Genomic DNA, 13,918 nt, shown 5'->3' with positions numbered 1-13,918 from the left:
AAAAAAAACATTTATTTTGTACTTTCTATTTTTAAAGTGCTATACTCAAGCCAGGAGCGTCTGTACATAGCCTGGTGAAAACAAACCTATGAATAATTTGACTGAAACTCAAAATTGTACACTCTTATGTGTTTTAAGCCAACGATGCAAAAAAAAAAAAAAAAAGCAGGTAAGTTTAATTGTTCACATGCGTAGTCTTCTGAAAACAATGAATTTAACTAAAAGAAGAACAATTTGACATATTTGTAGCAGGTATGTTACCCCAAAGTACACTTTAATGTTTTTCTTTTCACGCAAAAGTACATAAAAAAATACTCAAGCCCCAACCGCTATGAGCATAGCCATGTAGCCAGCCAAAAACAAATAAGGAATTTGACCAAATGAAAAAAAGATTTCGAAGTAATTTGGGTCATTTCAAGTGTTCAAATGCCATACTCCAGCTTAGCGTCAGCTTGTAGCCGGTCGAAAACAAAGAAGAATTTGCCATTACGAGACTTTCCGACGTTTTCGTTGCAGGTTGGAAGTGCACTTTTGGACTTTTCTCACAAAACTACACAAACAAATCATGTCTTGCCAGTCATTTCAAATGTTCATGTGCAGTACGCATGCCTAGCACCCTAGAGCATCAGTGCATATTGTTGTGAAAACAAACGCAGAAAGTACACGTTTTGCGCTTTTTCGGACAAAAGTACATCCAAAAAGACGGCCCAAAAAGGTGACACTTGTAATTTCGAATGTTCACGTGCCAGGCTAAAAATCCTTCGGTGCTGATCCAAATTAGGATTGTTGAGGCTTGGCGCGGAGGTCTGCACGCTATATTCTGGCTCGCTGTCATGTAGGTCTAGTTTCCCGGTAGCTGCGGAGAGGACGGAATGTGGAACTATTTCAAGAGACGAGACCATACTGTGGACAGAAAAGTGTCAGCGCGTAATCAGACGGAGTCGGCCGTCCCCGCGGCTCAACACACGTCCGTAATTAAAAGCAACCGCCGCCCGCATGCTTCCTCTAACAATGCTGAGTCGCCACTCCAGCTCGCCAAGGCAGCGCGGTGTGTGTGTGTGTGTGTGTGTGTGTGTGTGTGTGTGTGTGCGCAATCTGTTCGTAGGGAATCCTCTGCACACTGGTGGATGGCGAGGCGGGAAAACCACCGGTGTGTTTATAATTAGCTTAGCCACACGGCGACAGAGGCTTGCTATTATTTTAGGATGTGGACAAATTGCGCATTTTTTAGAGGCTGAAATTAGGAATGTTTGGGGTTGTTTGAGGGCTTTTCCCATGATGACGTTGTCATGTTTCTGGCTGTCAGAGCGCACTGCTCGTAGTTGAATCAGTGTTGTGTGGAGTGATAAAGTGAAATGGGAAAAAAATACTTGAATAAAATGGTAATCTTACAAGAATGAAGTCAATTTCTTTTGGGGAAAAAAGGTTCATTTTTTTTTCAAGAACAAATTCAGGGTTTCCTCAAAAGTAAAATTTTTTGATAAAAGAATTCAGATTTTTAGGGAGGAAAAAACCCAATTTACAAAAATTGATTTATTTTTTTGTTTTTTTCCAAGTTATATTTTAGCTGAGAAAAAGAAATCTTATTTTTCTTGAAAAAGTCAGATTTTTCAATTTAAAAATTAATCAAATTTTTAGAAGCAATGTTTGAAAAAATAATTTCCATGGAAAAACATAATTTCCATGGAAAAGGAAAAAAAGTTTTTTTGAGAAATGAATTTAGATTTTTTTTAAAGAAAATTTTTGAAAAATACTTATTTTTATAGAGCAAAAAAAAAAAACATTTTTGTGAAAAAGTCAAAATGTTCAATTAAAAATCACATTTTTTCCAAGGAAGAAATTGTAAAAAATAAAAAAATGATTGAGAAAAAAACCCAGAAAATAATCTTATAAATATGTCTTATAAAAGAATCCATCATTTTTCCCCACCGGCTGTCCAAACAGAATAAAAATGTTCTAGAATCACACAGTGGGGAGGCGGGGACAAGGCATAGGCCACGTCATATCAAAGCGACAGCTCTGTTGCTGTAATGCAGAATTCCAGTCTAGGGGACGACAGAAGCTATGGACTGCAGCTTTAAATTTCTACTTTAGTCTGGTAATATTGCATAAATGAGATACACTGAATTCACTGTGTTTGTACTCAAGATCTTAACATGGACAGAAATTAAGACTACATAAAACTATAATTTCACAACTTCCCCACTAGGTAGGACAACTCATAACTGTCTGCCGTGATACCTTGTGGTCGTCTACACGTTGTTTTTATATTATATAAAATATAGTATTGTATATTATGTCGTTTTTATTGTTGCTCTCCAGTCACCTAGCGTGCACTTTGACTGAGTCCGAGATGACGTCGGGGACCAAATCACATGGGCTCAGCTGTTCCCGCCTTCCTCCTCCCCCTTCATCTCCTTTTCTTACCACACAAAGCAACGTGGCTAGTGGCTACTGCTAACACAAAGCGCTTAAGTAACATTTCATACACTCGTACATTGCTACTCAACTGCGGAAAAAAAAAACTGCAGATAGTAGTGCTACATCCATCCGGCCCACAAGAGCATACCACCAAGGATATATACTGTATATTAGGGACAGACTTAAAAACAATTCAACAAGAATAAAGTTGAATTAAGTCTTTTTGAATTAAGACATATATGGGTATGAAAAAGTCTGATTTTTACTGTTTTTTTAGAACAAAGCAGAAATCTCATGTTAACATTTAAAAAAAAAAATGCAGATTTTTTTTTGAAGTAAAAAATATAATAGTCTTTCAACAATAAAGTGAGATTTTCTTAAAATGAATGTCAGAAAGTTTTCTTTTTTTAGAGGAAAAGTTGAAATGTTATGAGTAACATTTTAGTCAGTTTAAAAATGTACTTTAGTCTTAGAAGTAATTTTTTCAGCAGAAATTTTTCTCACTTACTTGACTAAAAAGTCAAGATTTAAAAAAAAAAAAATGTATTTTGTTTTTTTGGGAGCGGGAGAATGGTGTCCCAATACTTTAGTCCATAAGGAGTATTTTTATTTTTGGTTGCGTGAAAGCCTGACAAGTATGTGGTCTCCAGCTGGGTTTTGCTTCTCATGTTCACACTTTATGTTCGTGTGTGTCTCTCGCTCTCTCTTTCTGTGTGTCTCTCATCTTTAGTTTCGGCAAGCAGCTGGGGGGCAGGCGAGGCTGTGAATGCATCACTTTGGAGCCGTCAGAAATGATCGTGGTAAGAGAAGACAGCGCAACTCTTTGACACACACTCTTTAGACTCTAGATTCTCTCTCTCGCTATCTCTTTCGCTATTTCTCGCTATCTCGCTCTACCTGAGACCACGAATGTTAGTCAAATTCCTCCCGGAGATGCTGATCGGTGTGAAAAAAAGCAACAACCCTGAAACAAAATTCCAGCCCGATCAGAAAAACCATCGTTATATTTTTTGAGACTGAGGTCCGTTTTGTTTTTGCAGGATAGAAAGTCGTATTTCTTGGAGAAAGGTGGACAAAAAACAGTAACTCTATAACTTTGTTGTTTAACTGTTGTGTAACTTTGTAGTGGTAATTTGTAATAAGTCGTAATTCTGTAGCAAATTTTGTTCGATAGCTTTGTATTATAACTTTGCTGCATTAGTTGTTTTGTTAAATAATTTTGTAGCGTAGTTTTGCAACGTAACGTAGCATTGTAACTTTGTAGCGTGCAGCGTAACTAAGTTTGTTGCAAATTTTGTTACATAACTTTGTAGTGTAACCTTGGTGCGTTAGTTGTTTTGTTAAATCGTTTAGCATTTGTGTAAAGGTCCTGGGTTTGAGTCTCATAATTTTGCCGAGTTAATGTTGCATATGTTCGTAGTGCAATTTTGCTGCTTATCTTTGCTGTGTAGCTGTTGCATAATTTGATTACATAATAATGTAGAGTAACTTTGATGCGGTAAAGTTGCATAACTTTGTAGTGATACTTTGCTTTGTAAATTTGCTGTGTGATTAACTGTGACACATCTTTATAGCGTAACCTTTATTATGCTGTCCCGTAATGTTTCCTTGTAACTTTTGCACGAGGACTGCACGATTATGGCCAAAATAATAATCACAATTTTTTTTTATCAATATGTTAATCACGATTATCCCTCATGTTAGGGAAAAATATTTATTTTTATAACACTACTTTTCAACAAATGATATATAACAGTTTTCACTGCAAGAATAATCTTTAAATAAGAATAAACGATGGCTAATTTAAAAAAAAATAAAAAATGCCCCCAAAAAATTCTGCTTTAGCAAGGGCTAACTTAATACAATCACGAACTGCAACATAATGGAAGTTAATGCATAAAACGCAATAACATTAGGCTGTTAGCACCTATTTTTCATTTGAAAATCCACGTCAATATAATGAATTGTCAAGGAATGGTACGCCTCCGTTGTTCCTCTTGACCATCGGTCAGTCGTGCACGGTCACAAACTGCAAAGAACTCGACAGTAGTGATTTCCCTCTTACTTAGTCCCAGTGTTTTTTTCTTGTGGACAGGCCAGCCGAAAAGTTGACGTCGAGGCAGCTGTTACAAAATTGTTAATGTCTTACCGTGACACGCCGCCTCTGCGCCAACGTGCTGAGAGGTCCAACTTCAAAATAAAAGCTTCTTATATTACTACATTGGACATCAGTGCCATTTTAGGCTTTTATTTTGAAGGTGGCCTTGGAGCGTAGTGCCAGCGCTTAATGAAGCCTTAACCATATGTTCGCCCCCTGGTGGCTGGCTGACTAGGTTGCGGGCACTGCTGCAAATGTAACACTTTTCATATGCAGCACTGTGCGCATTTTAAATGTAAAAAATCGCCGTCGATCAGGCTCATTTAATCACGGCAGCCAAAATCGCGATCTCGATTAAAGTTAGATTAATTGTGGCGCCCTATTTTGCACACTGCTTTAGTACGCAAAACATGAGTTCAAAACTTTTCCCTTTTTTTTTTTTTTTTTTTTTTTTTGGGAGTCGGGGAGAAAGCTAGCTCGTTGTTGCACTGCAAAATCTCCAAGCAACTAATTAGCGACATGGGAATAGTCCAAACACACGCATGCGCGCGGACACACACACACGTATTCAGTGAGGAAACAGGAAGTGTGGTCACATTTCAACCGTGCCGGTGGTCTCGTGACGCGTTTGTTTTGTACTGTGCAGAGAGAGAGAAAGATTGTCGTCCGGTCACATTTAACAGAAGTGTGTGTATTGTGTGGTGTGTGTGTGTCACGTGTATTATCTGCAGTTTGTCCCATGAGGCTCGTTAAAATGACACACTGGACGAGTTTTATCACAGATTATTGCTCTTCTCTTTTACGTTGTATGCTTTTGGAGTGTTAGTCACTAAATCCTGTATAGTCATGAAAATAATATAGTTATTGTGATTGTAGTTTGCAGCGGTTTAGATTTACTATCAGACTGAGAGCTGTGTTAACAGCAATAATACTGGTAATGCCCTTATGACTAGCCAAAGTAATTATAAAAAATATATATATTTACAGTAAAAATGTAATAGTGAAAACACATATATAAAACTAAAGTAATGAGCTTAATAATAAAAATAATTAAAAAAAAACCATTGTTAAAAAAACTTTGTAATAAAAATACAATAAGAAAACACTTATGTTCCAAAATAATGCAAAAAAAAACACAAATTATATTAAAGTAAAAAATATAAAAATGTACAACTATGATAAAAAAAAAATAATGATGTTGAATTACAAATTCCATTTAAAAACTAAAATAATTAAAGACAATAATAATAATAATAACATAATAAATATGATAAGAAAATGTAAAAATATGAAATATAAAAATATGACATTTTCAATTAATACATGTGTATTAAATCTGATAAGAATGTGTATCTAATTAAGTGTCAAATTTGTGTAAAGTATATAAGATAGGAATATAGGAAACTCATGTGTTTGCAAGCCGTAACAAATTCCAAAATGATTCCCCGAAAAGCTAAATAAACAAAGTAAGCGACATCTTCCTTAAACGGTGAGGAAAACAACATTTCAACGCTGTGTTTTTCAAATTCTTCCCGCATGGTGACACAGTGACACCATTGACTGACGCAACAGTGCAAGAAAACACATTCCTGCTGCAACAACAGCCGACACAAAACCTCTCCTGGGAAGTTTTCAGTGTATTGCTGGAATCTGCCCTTTTATTCTTTATTCTTCCTCTTCTTGCTGCTACGCCTCGTGAGTAGGATGTTTGCGTCGTTTCCTGGAGGAAACGGCCTCAAGCGTGTGAGCCACTCGCATGCTCGGCAACGTGTCGAGCAGACGGAACTCTGATGTAAACGCGGGATTTTTTTTCCTGAAAGTTTCGGATTAGTTTTTTTTTTGTATTATTTTTTTTTAAACTGCCCGTGGTCCGGATGAGTGGGCTGCGCTGGAACCGGCTGTCGGCACTCTGGAAGAGCTGGATCTTCAACCAGGAGCCCACCGACGCACCAAGATACGTTGAGGAAAAGGACCAAAATGAGGATTACAAGCCCGCAAAAGTCAAAGTCACCAAGCAGAACTCTGATCCCTCGCCTCGGAATTCCTCTCCGTACATCCAGAAGTCCAAAGTTCTCCAGCGCAGCTGCTCTGAAGCGAGTCCGGATCAGTCCATTTTGCGTTCTGAGGATGGTGCACCCTGTGTGTTGCAGGTGGACAACTGCGGCGAGGGGGACGACGGGTTCCTGCACCGGGACGGCTCGCAGCGACGTTCCCGCCGGCGCTTCCGCAGGATCAACCCCAAAGGGGAGCGGGAGTTGATCACGGACGGGCAAGAACCCGCTGCTTACAAGGTAGGACTGAGACTGAAGATGAATGCTAAGGTGTCAAACTTTGCTTAATGCCTACGGGTAACAACATAACATTATTGCGAGCTACGATACGGCGATAATTAATTAAAACACATCAACCATATGATTAGGACAATTTTATAAGTAATGGTAGTTGGCTGTGTGGTCAAGTTTTTCGGTCTTGTCTATCTTTATTGTGGTCGTATAACAATTTGTTCTTATGATAAAGCTATAATCAATGCAATGGGATAAAAGACATCTACCATATTGATCAACCTATTAAAGGAAAATGATTTCTTTGTTTGAGAGTACGATACGACAATAACAGGTACATGGTGGTGAAAAAAAGCATCCACAATACATAACAGTATTTGTTGAATAATAGTTATTCAAACGAAGTAATGGCAGTTGGTGGTTTTTATTTTTATTTTGAGGTATTAGCAAAATGTCTATCATGGAAGATTTGATATTATTGCGGTACAACAATATATATAGCAATATATTATGGGGATAAAAAAAAAATCACGGATGGGTACAAGGTAGGACTGAGGCTAAATGCTAAGGTGTAAAAGTACATGAAACAACCTTGCCACCAGGGTTTTTGGTGAGTCCCACGATAAGGCATTCATTCATATATTGGGCTAAAAATGATCTACTTTACAATCATTATTAAAACAAAGTGAGTTTGCATGTTCTCCCCGTGCCTGCGTGGGTTTTCTCCGGGCACTCCGGTTTCCTCCCACATCCCAAAAAACATGCATTAATTGAAGACTCTAAATTGCCCGTAGGTGTGAATGTGAGTGCGAATGGTTGTTTGTTTGTATGTGCCCTGCGATTGGCTGGCAACCAGTTCAGGGTGTACCCCGCCTCCTGCCCGATGATAGCTGGGATAGGCTCCAGCACGCCCGCGACCCGAGTGAGGAGAAGCGGCTCAGAAAATGGATGGATGAATGGAACATTGATTGGCTGTTTTTGTAGTTTTTGAGTTATGACCTATGTTTATTGTTGTGTCATAAAGCAATATAATTCCAAAAGAGCGAAAAATATCTCTACAGTCCGATATTTCCATCCATCCATATCTGTTGAGCAAGTATATTTAAAGGTAATGACAATTGGCTTTTTTCTTAAGCTTTGAGGTATTAACTACATTTATTATTGTGATACAACACACTATTATCATGATTCAGCAATTTATTCAGGAGGGGGAAAAAAAAGAAGATATTTGTTTCCTTTTCGTGAGAGGCGTGTGTAACTTTCCCTCCCTCTGATAGGATCAATGTGTCAGTTAGCTGCTTGACTAATCACCACTTACCACACACACACACACACACACACGCGCGCACACGCCACCTCACTGAGGTATCGGGGGATGTTTGTCTTGCTGAAATTAAATTAACCCGTTTTGAGGGGGCAGTCCTGTCTCTTGCGAATGAGCATCCCCTCAACTGCGGGGCCAATGCCCACTTGGTGCGGAACTATTTGTTTATTGTAAAAGCCCAACTGCTCCATTACACTTCTTAATCAAGTGGCGCGACACCACGGGAACCCGGTGGTTCGCATGTCTGCCTCACAGTTATGAGATTCCGGGTTCAAATCTGGACTCGTGCTTGTTTGGGTTTTCTCTGGGTGCTGTGCAAACCTTTTGTCTTATACACTGTATGGCTGGCAACCCATCAGATGGATGGAAGTATATAACATTATACTTTATTTGTTTTTAGGTATTTTAAATTAAGATGTGATTTCAACCAAATGGTTAATTTCAAATTAACTTTTTTTACATTAATCAAAATATTGTTATTACATAAAAAGGGCTATAAGACAAGACTGGAATGTGACTTTAATTTTGTTTCTTCTTCTTTTTTTTTTTCTTTTTTTTTTTCCTCCCCCCCTTCAGGATTATGTCAACAACCAGGTAGGACCCTAAACTTATTTACGACATTCTTCAGTACTGTGGAACCTCTCAAGGCCGAGCACAATCCGCATCAATGTCTGAGGGTTTTAAAACTTTTTTTTTTTTTTTTTCCCCCCCCCATTGGAAATAATGAAAATGGAAATAATCCGTTGCTGGGTCGAACCGTGGCCAAACTAAAACGTTAATTAACTGTGTAGTCAATGTTTTGAATCACATTTTTAGCTGTTGTATAGGAGAACACACACTAACTCAGATTTGTTCGTATTGAAAAAACAAAACACTGTCTCTGATGTTGGCCAACTTTGCAGGACTTAAAGAGGTGCTACTGTATTTGTGTGTGTGTGTGTGTGTGTGTGTGTGCGCACACCTGTTGGGAAACCAATGTGGGTGGTACATAGGAAGGGGGGGGGGGGGGGGCACTATCTTTAGAATGAACACATGCATGCTGAGAGATGGCTTTTGAAGAGGTTTCTCCATTTGTGACTATTTAATTTTCAAGGGGATTGCCTATTGTAAAATGGATGCTCATTATGGTCTAATGGTGGCTATGTACTGAATGTATGTATGAATGTACAGTGTGAATGTTATTGTCCACGCTGTGGTGGATAAAGACACAGGATGTTGTTATTGAGACATAATAACATCAGTGCTCCATTAGCAGTGCTGTCTGCTTAATGTCTCTGCTCTCTGCACTCAATGGAGATGCTACGGCCATGAATCGCAGCTTTTCGTCGTCACTTTTTGAATCTCTGAATCAGTTTAGGGAATGTTGTCTTTTCTTGCCTTGACTCGATGAATTTGGTGCATGTCGACAAACATTGAATCTCGGAATCAGTTTTGGAAATGTTTTTTTTTTTTTTTCCCAGCCCTGAATCTGTGAATTTGTGTGTTTTTCCAGCCTTACATTGGTAAATTTGTTGCATCTTTTCTAGCCTTGAATCTCAGAATCAGCTCAGGGAATGCTGTCTTTTGTAAGAATTTGTTGCGTCTTTTTCCGCCTTGACTATATTGAATCAGTTAAGGGAATGTTGTACCTTTTTGCAACCTTGACTCTATGAATTTGTTAGCTCTTTTCCAAATTTGAATACATGAATTTGTTGCCACTTTTCCAGCCATGAATCAGTTAAGGGATTGTTGAAGCTTTTCCAGCGTTGACTCTTCAAATTAGTTTTAGGAATGTCTCATCTTTTCTTGCCTTAAATGTATGAATTGGTTGAGGTTTTTTATTTTATTTTATTTTTTTTGGTGCTCCAGCGGGCCGGGAATGCTGGCAGAGCCTCCTCTTGTATTCGCTAATGACGCTTGTCATAACACAAGACACGCACAGGAATTTGCTTGTTTCTTGGCAAGGATATTCTCTGGTCTGTGTTGCGTTCACTGGCGTCTTATGAACTCAGTTATCATAGATAAATGTCTCATGACTGGATGGGTATGATAAATCAATGAATCCATCTTTGTTAAGAATTTTGTTAATGGATGAGGAATTTGATCATATCCCCATGGCTTCGCTGTGTTGAATTTCAAAACGGCCCCAACGAGGAGAGGCCTAAATGTGCTGCCGGAGAACATATTTTGAATCTTCGAATTGATCTTCAAATGTTGACGTCGTGGTCCGCCCACATTCGATGACATAAACAAAAAAAAAAAAGCTTCTCAATTTAGCGTGGTCCATCTGTCTAGGATACCTGCTTCTGATTGGAGCGCATTTGGCCGAATAACCGAGTAGGAGTTCGTCAAAGCTCCGGAATCCGCCCAATAAATTCTAACTTCTGCTTCAGACCAAAATGGCGGACTACCTGCTCAGTTTCAGGCATGGGTCCTTGAGACTTTTACGAGTGTCCCGTTATGGTAGACATGTCCACCCAGTTTTGTGTCGATTGGTGAAACTGGTGTCGGGGGCTGATTTTCTCATTTTGGTTCTTCCTTTTCTCGTTTTGGCCTGTTATGTTTTCATTTTCTCCTCCCGAGCCCATCCTTTTTTTCACTTTGGCCTGTCATTTCCTCATTTTGCCCAGTCATTTTTGTTTTTTCATATCTGCCCGTCGTTTTCCTGCTGTAGCTCGTCCTTTTCACATTTTGACCTGCATTTTTTTGTTTTGTTTTTAACTGTAGTTTTTCTCATTTAAATCCCTTTCATCCCTTCGGCCCGTCAGTTTTTTTATTTTGTCATTTTGGCCTGTCATTTTGAAAACCGCTAACTCATCATTTCAATTCCAGTAGGTGACGGTCCCCCGCCGTCTTTTACGCCAGTTTCCGACTTGCTCCACTTGCTTGAGTTTAACATACAGACGCTGACTTTATTAAAACACTGTGGACCTTACCGGGTTACAGCGTTCAATAGAGCGAGCGAGCTAAAGCCAGATGGATGAAGCCATCAGCTCGTTTGCCTGTGGGGGGGGGGAAAACAGGCTGGAAGGGGGTCTTCATTCCCGGGATCGTAAATCTAATTGAAGTCTGCACATGGGAACTTGAATTGAATTTTGGTGTTTGGCCCATTTTCTCGTTTTGGCCTACAGTTTGGCCGACACTGGTTTCACTGAGTGTCACGACAATCAATGGACATGTCGATTGTAACAGGATGCATGAAAAGGTCTCAAGGACCCATGCCCGAAATTAACAGGAAGTCACCCATTTTGGTTTGAAGCGGACATTTTTGAAGCAAATTCCAGAGTTTGTACTTAGACAGAGTACTAGGGAAGTAGCCCGAATGTGCTGTTTGAAAGCTACAGTCAAATAAATACTGGCTCGACCAACTTCCTGGAGTTCCAGAAGAATCTCTGTTTTTGTTGTTGTTGTTAGCAATCCATTTTTGTATTATTTTAGCACTTCACCTCTTCGGATATCACATTTCCCTTTTTGACTCACACGGGCGAGCCATCACATTTAGCTTGAGCTCGTCACACGGCGCCAAGACTCAGGTTACCTAGAAATCATGAGATTAAACTTCAGGTTCATGATGCATTCGTGTGACTCACAACCTCTGCGTCATCTGTCAACGTTTAGGATTTGAAAGTCACTGGTGGGAATGTTAACGCAACGGACACCTGATTTACCAGTACGTTACTGGTTTTATTACATATGGTTGAGGCTTATTACAAAAAATGTAATATCCTGGACCTTTCAGGCTTTATTTTAAAAGCCTGAGGGACAGTCCATCCAGTCACTCATCTGGTGTCAGCCAGCCGAGCCCCGGAAGGACCTCAAAGCGGGACCCGCAGGAGAGCCGGAGAGCAGGGTTGCACGAGAGCGAACCCCTGCAAGACTTAACAAAAACAGGGTGCCGTAAAACCTTTGAAACCAAGCGTAAAAGAATATGCAAAGACAAAGAAAGTCTTGCTATTTGTAGTTGATTTTTGACTGTTTAGATTTTGCAGTACCTTCCTTTTACACTCGTTTTGGCTTGTTATTTTCCCATTTTGCCCCATAATTTTCTCATGGCGGTGCTTATCTTGTTTTTCATTTCGGCCCTTTTTCTCATTTTGCCCTGTCACGTTTTTGTTTTGGACCGTGATTTTCTCATTTTGACACAGTCATTTCCTTGTTTTGGCCCACCCGTTTCTCGTTTCGGCCCGTCAGATTTTTGTTTTGGGCCGTCATTTAAAATTTATTTATTTTTATTATTTTTCTCATTTCGGCCCATCATTTTTATTTTCACTTTTATTTTGGCCTGTAATTTTAATGTTTGGATAGTCATTTTTTTTCTCTTTGGCTCATCTTTTTTTCTTTTTTTTTTTGGCCCATCATTTTCTTGCTTTGGCCTGTTATTTTACGTTTAGAACTTTGCGGCCTGTTATCTTCTTGTTTTGGAAAAAAATGAGGAAGGACGCCTCAAAGGACAAATTGAAGGTTGAAGTGCAAACGAAGACGATGGAAAAGGGAGTGCGACAAACGCGGGATGAGAAAAACTATTAAGAAAAATAATTGAGGCTGGAAAAATATGTAAAGTGCGAAAGCCCAAGAAGAAACCAAGGTGACTGAGATGGAAAAGAGACTGCTGACTGGATTGATTGACTCGCCTATGGATCAGGATGAACACTCGGAAGGTGAAGGTTGCGGGAAGGACAGAGGGTCTTGATGGGCTGTGAGTCAGATTTAGGGTGCGGTCAAGAAGGATCCCCGTCCGGTACGAAGGCTTCTTATCGGATCTGGCCAAAGTTCTCAACTCGGCGGAGAGACAAAATCGATATATATCGCCTTGTTGAATTCCCAACGCAAGATAACTCTCGATTTTGAATATCTGACTCAACAGCTGAAGTCGGTGCAAGTTTTTTTTTTTTTTTTTTTTTTCCTGTCACGCAAAGCATCCGTTCCGTTGCCGTTCCTCCCGAGAAGTGTTCCGCTGGCACTTAAGTGGCATTAGAAATGTATGTTGTATCTCACATGGCATTGCGGCCTGCTCGTCCGAGTGTTTTTAGCCTGTACAGTACGCAGGGTTGCTGCAGCTAATTTTAGGGATTACATCAGCAGCACTGATATGACAACCTTGGTGAACTCGTCCTCCATCTTCTCTCCAGCCTCCTCTTCTTCATGTCTCTGGTTGCTTAATCCTCCATCTTCCCGTTTAAAAGGACCTCCACCTGCTTTATGGCGACTGTGAGCCAGGGATACATTTTTTGTTTTTGTTGCTGACGACAGGAAGGGAAGGGCCCACTTTAAATGGCAGGAATTCCTGTTCTACGCCAAAAACCCGCAACATCTGACGGCGTGTTTACGTGCTTTTTTTCCCTGATTGCTTCTGACGGAACAAATGCTTTCACAAGATCCCCCTCGATTGCCAATTGAGGGGAAAATGTATGACTTATTGTTGCCGCATTAACATATTTTCGGTTTAAAGACAAAAAAATTCCCCGTGCTGGGCCATGTCATGGCTGTGGTTGAGACTGAGGAAGTCAAAGACTTAGATTGTGCATACAATCTGTACTGTAACACGTAATGGCCCCCTTCGTCTTTCCACCAAGCAGTAGTTATTTCATACAACCCCAATTCCAATGAAGTTGGGACGTTGTGTTAAACATAAATAAAAACAGAATACAGTGATTTGCAAATCATGTTCAACCTATATTTTTATTGAATACACTACAGAGACAAGATATTTAATGTTCAAACTGATAAACTTGATTGTTTTTAGCAAATCATTAACTTAGAATTTTATGGCTGCAACAGGTTCCAAAAAAGCTGGGACAGGGTCATGTTTACCAC

At 39.5% G+C, this 13,918-nt stretch overlaps 1 protein-coding gene across 10 annotated transcripts in view; it reads left to right on the top strand.

The window, feature by feature from the left end:
• Nucleotides 1–13,918, top strand: part of rapgef6 (Rap guanine nucleotide exchange factor (GEF) 6) — a 67,735-nt gene that overhangs the window by 16,427 nt on the left and 37,390 nt on the right. For 6 of the 10 annotated variants that reach the window (XM_061752479.1, XM_061752481.1, XM_061752484.1 and 3 more), the window contains 3 exons: nucleotides 3,152–3,221; nucleotides 6,670–6,810; nucleotides 8,702–8,719. In XM_061752479.1, coding sequence (XP_061608463.1) covers nucleotides 3,152–3,221; nucleotides 6,670–6,810; nucleotides 8,702–8,719 — 229 coding nt within the window. The remainder of the gene's footprint in view (nucleotides 1–3,151; nucleotides 3,222–6,669; nucleotides 6,811–8,701; nucleotides 8,720–13,918) is intronic. The other 4 variants (XM_061752482.1, XM_061752486.1, XM_061752485.1 and 1 more) reach the window with 1 other exon arrangement.

Source organism: Phyllopteryx taeniolatus, chromosome 17, assembly GCF_024500385.1.
Source record: "Phyllopteryx taeniolatus isolate TA_2022b chromosome 17, UOR_Ptae_1.2, whole genome shotgun sequence".
NCBI lineage: Eukaryota > Metazoa > Chordata > Actinopteri > Syngnathiformes > Syngnathidae > Phyllopteryx > Phyllopteryx taeniolatus.
The sequence above is the reverse complement of the archived record's forward strand: the minus strand, read 5'-3'. Positions and strand labels throughout refer to the sequence as shown.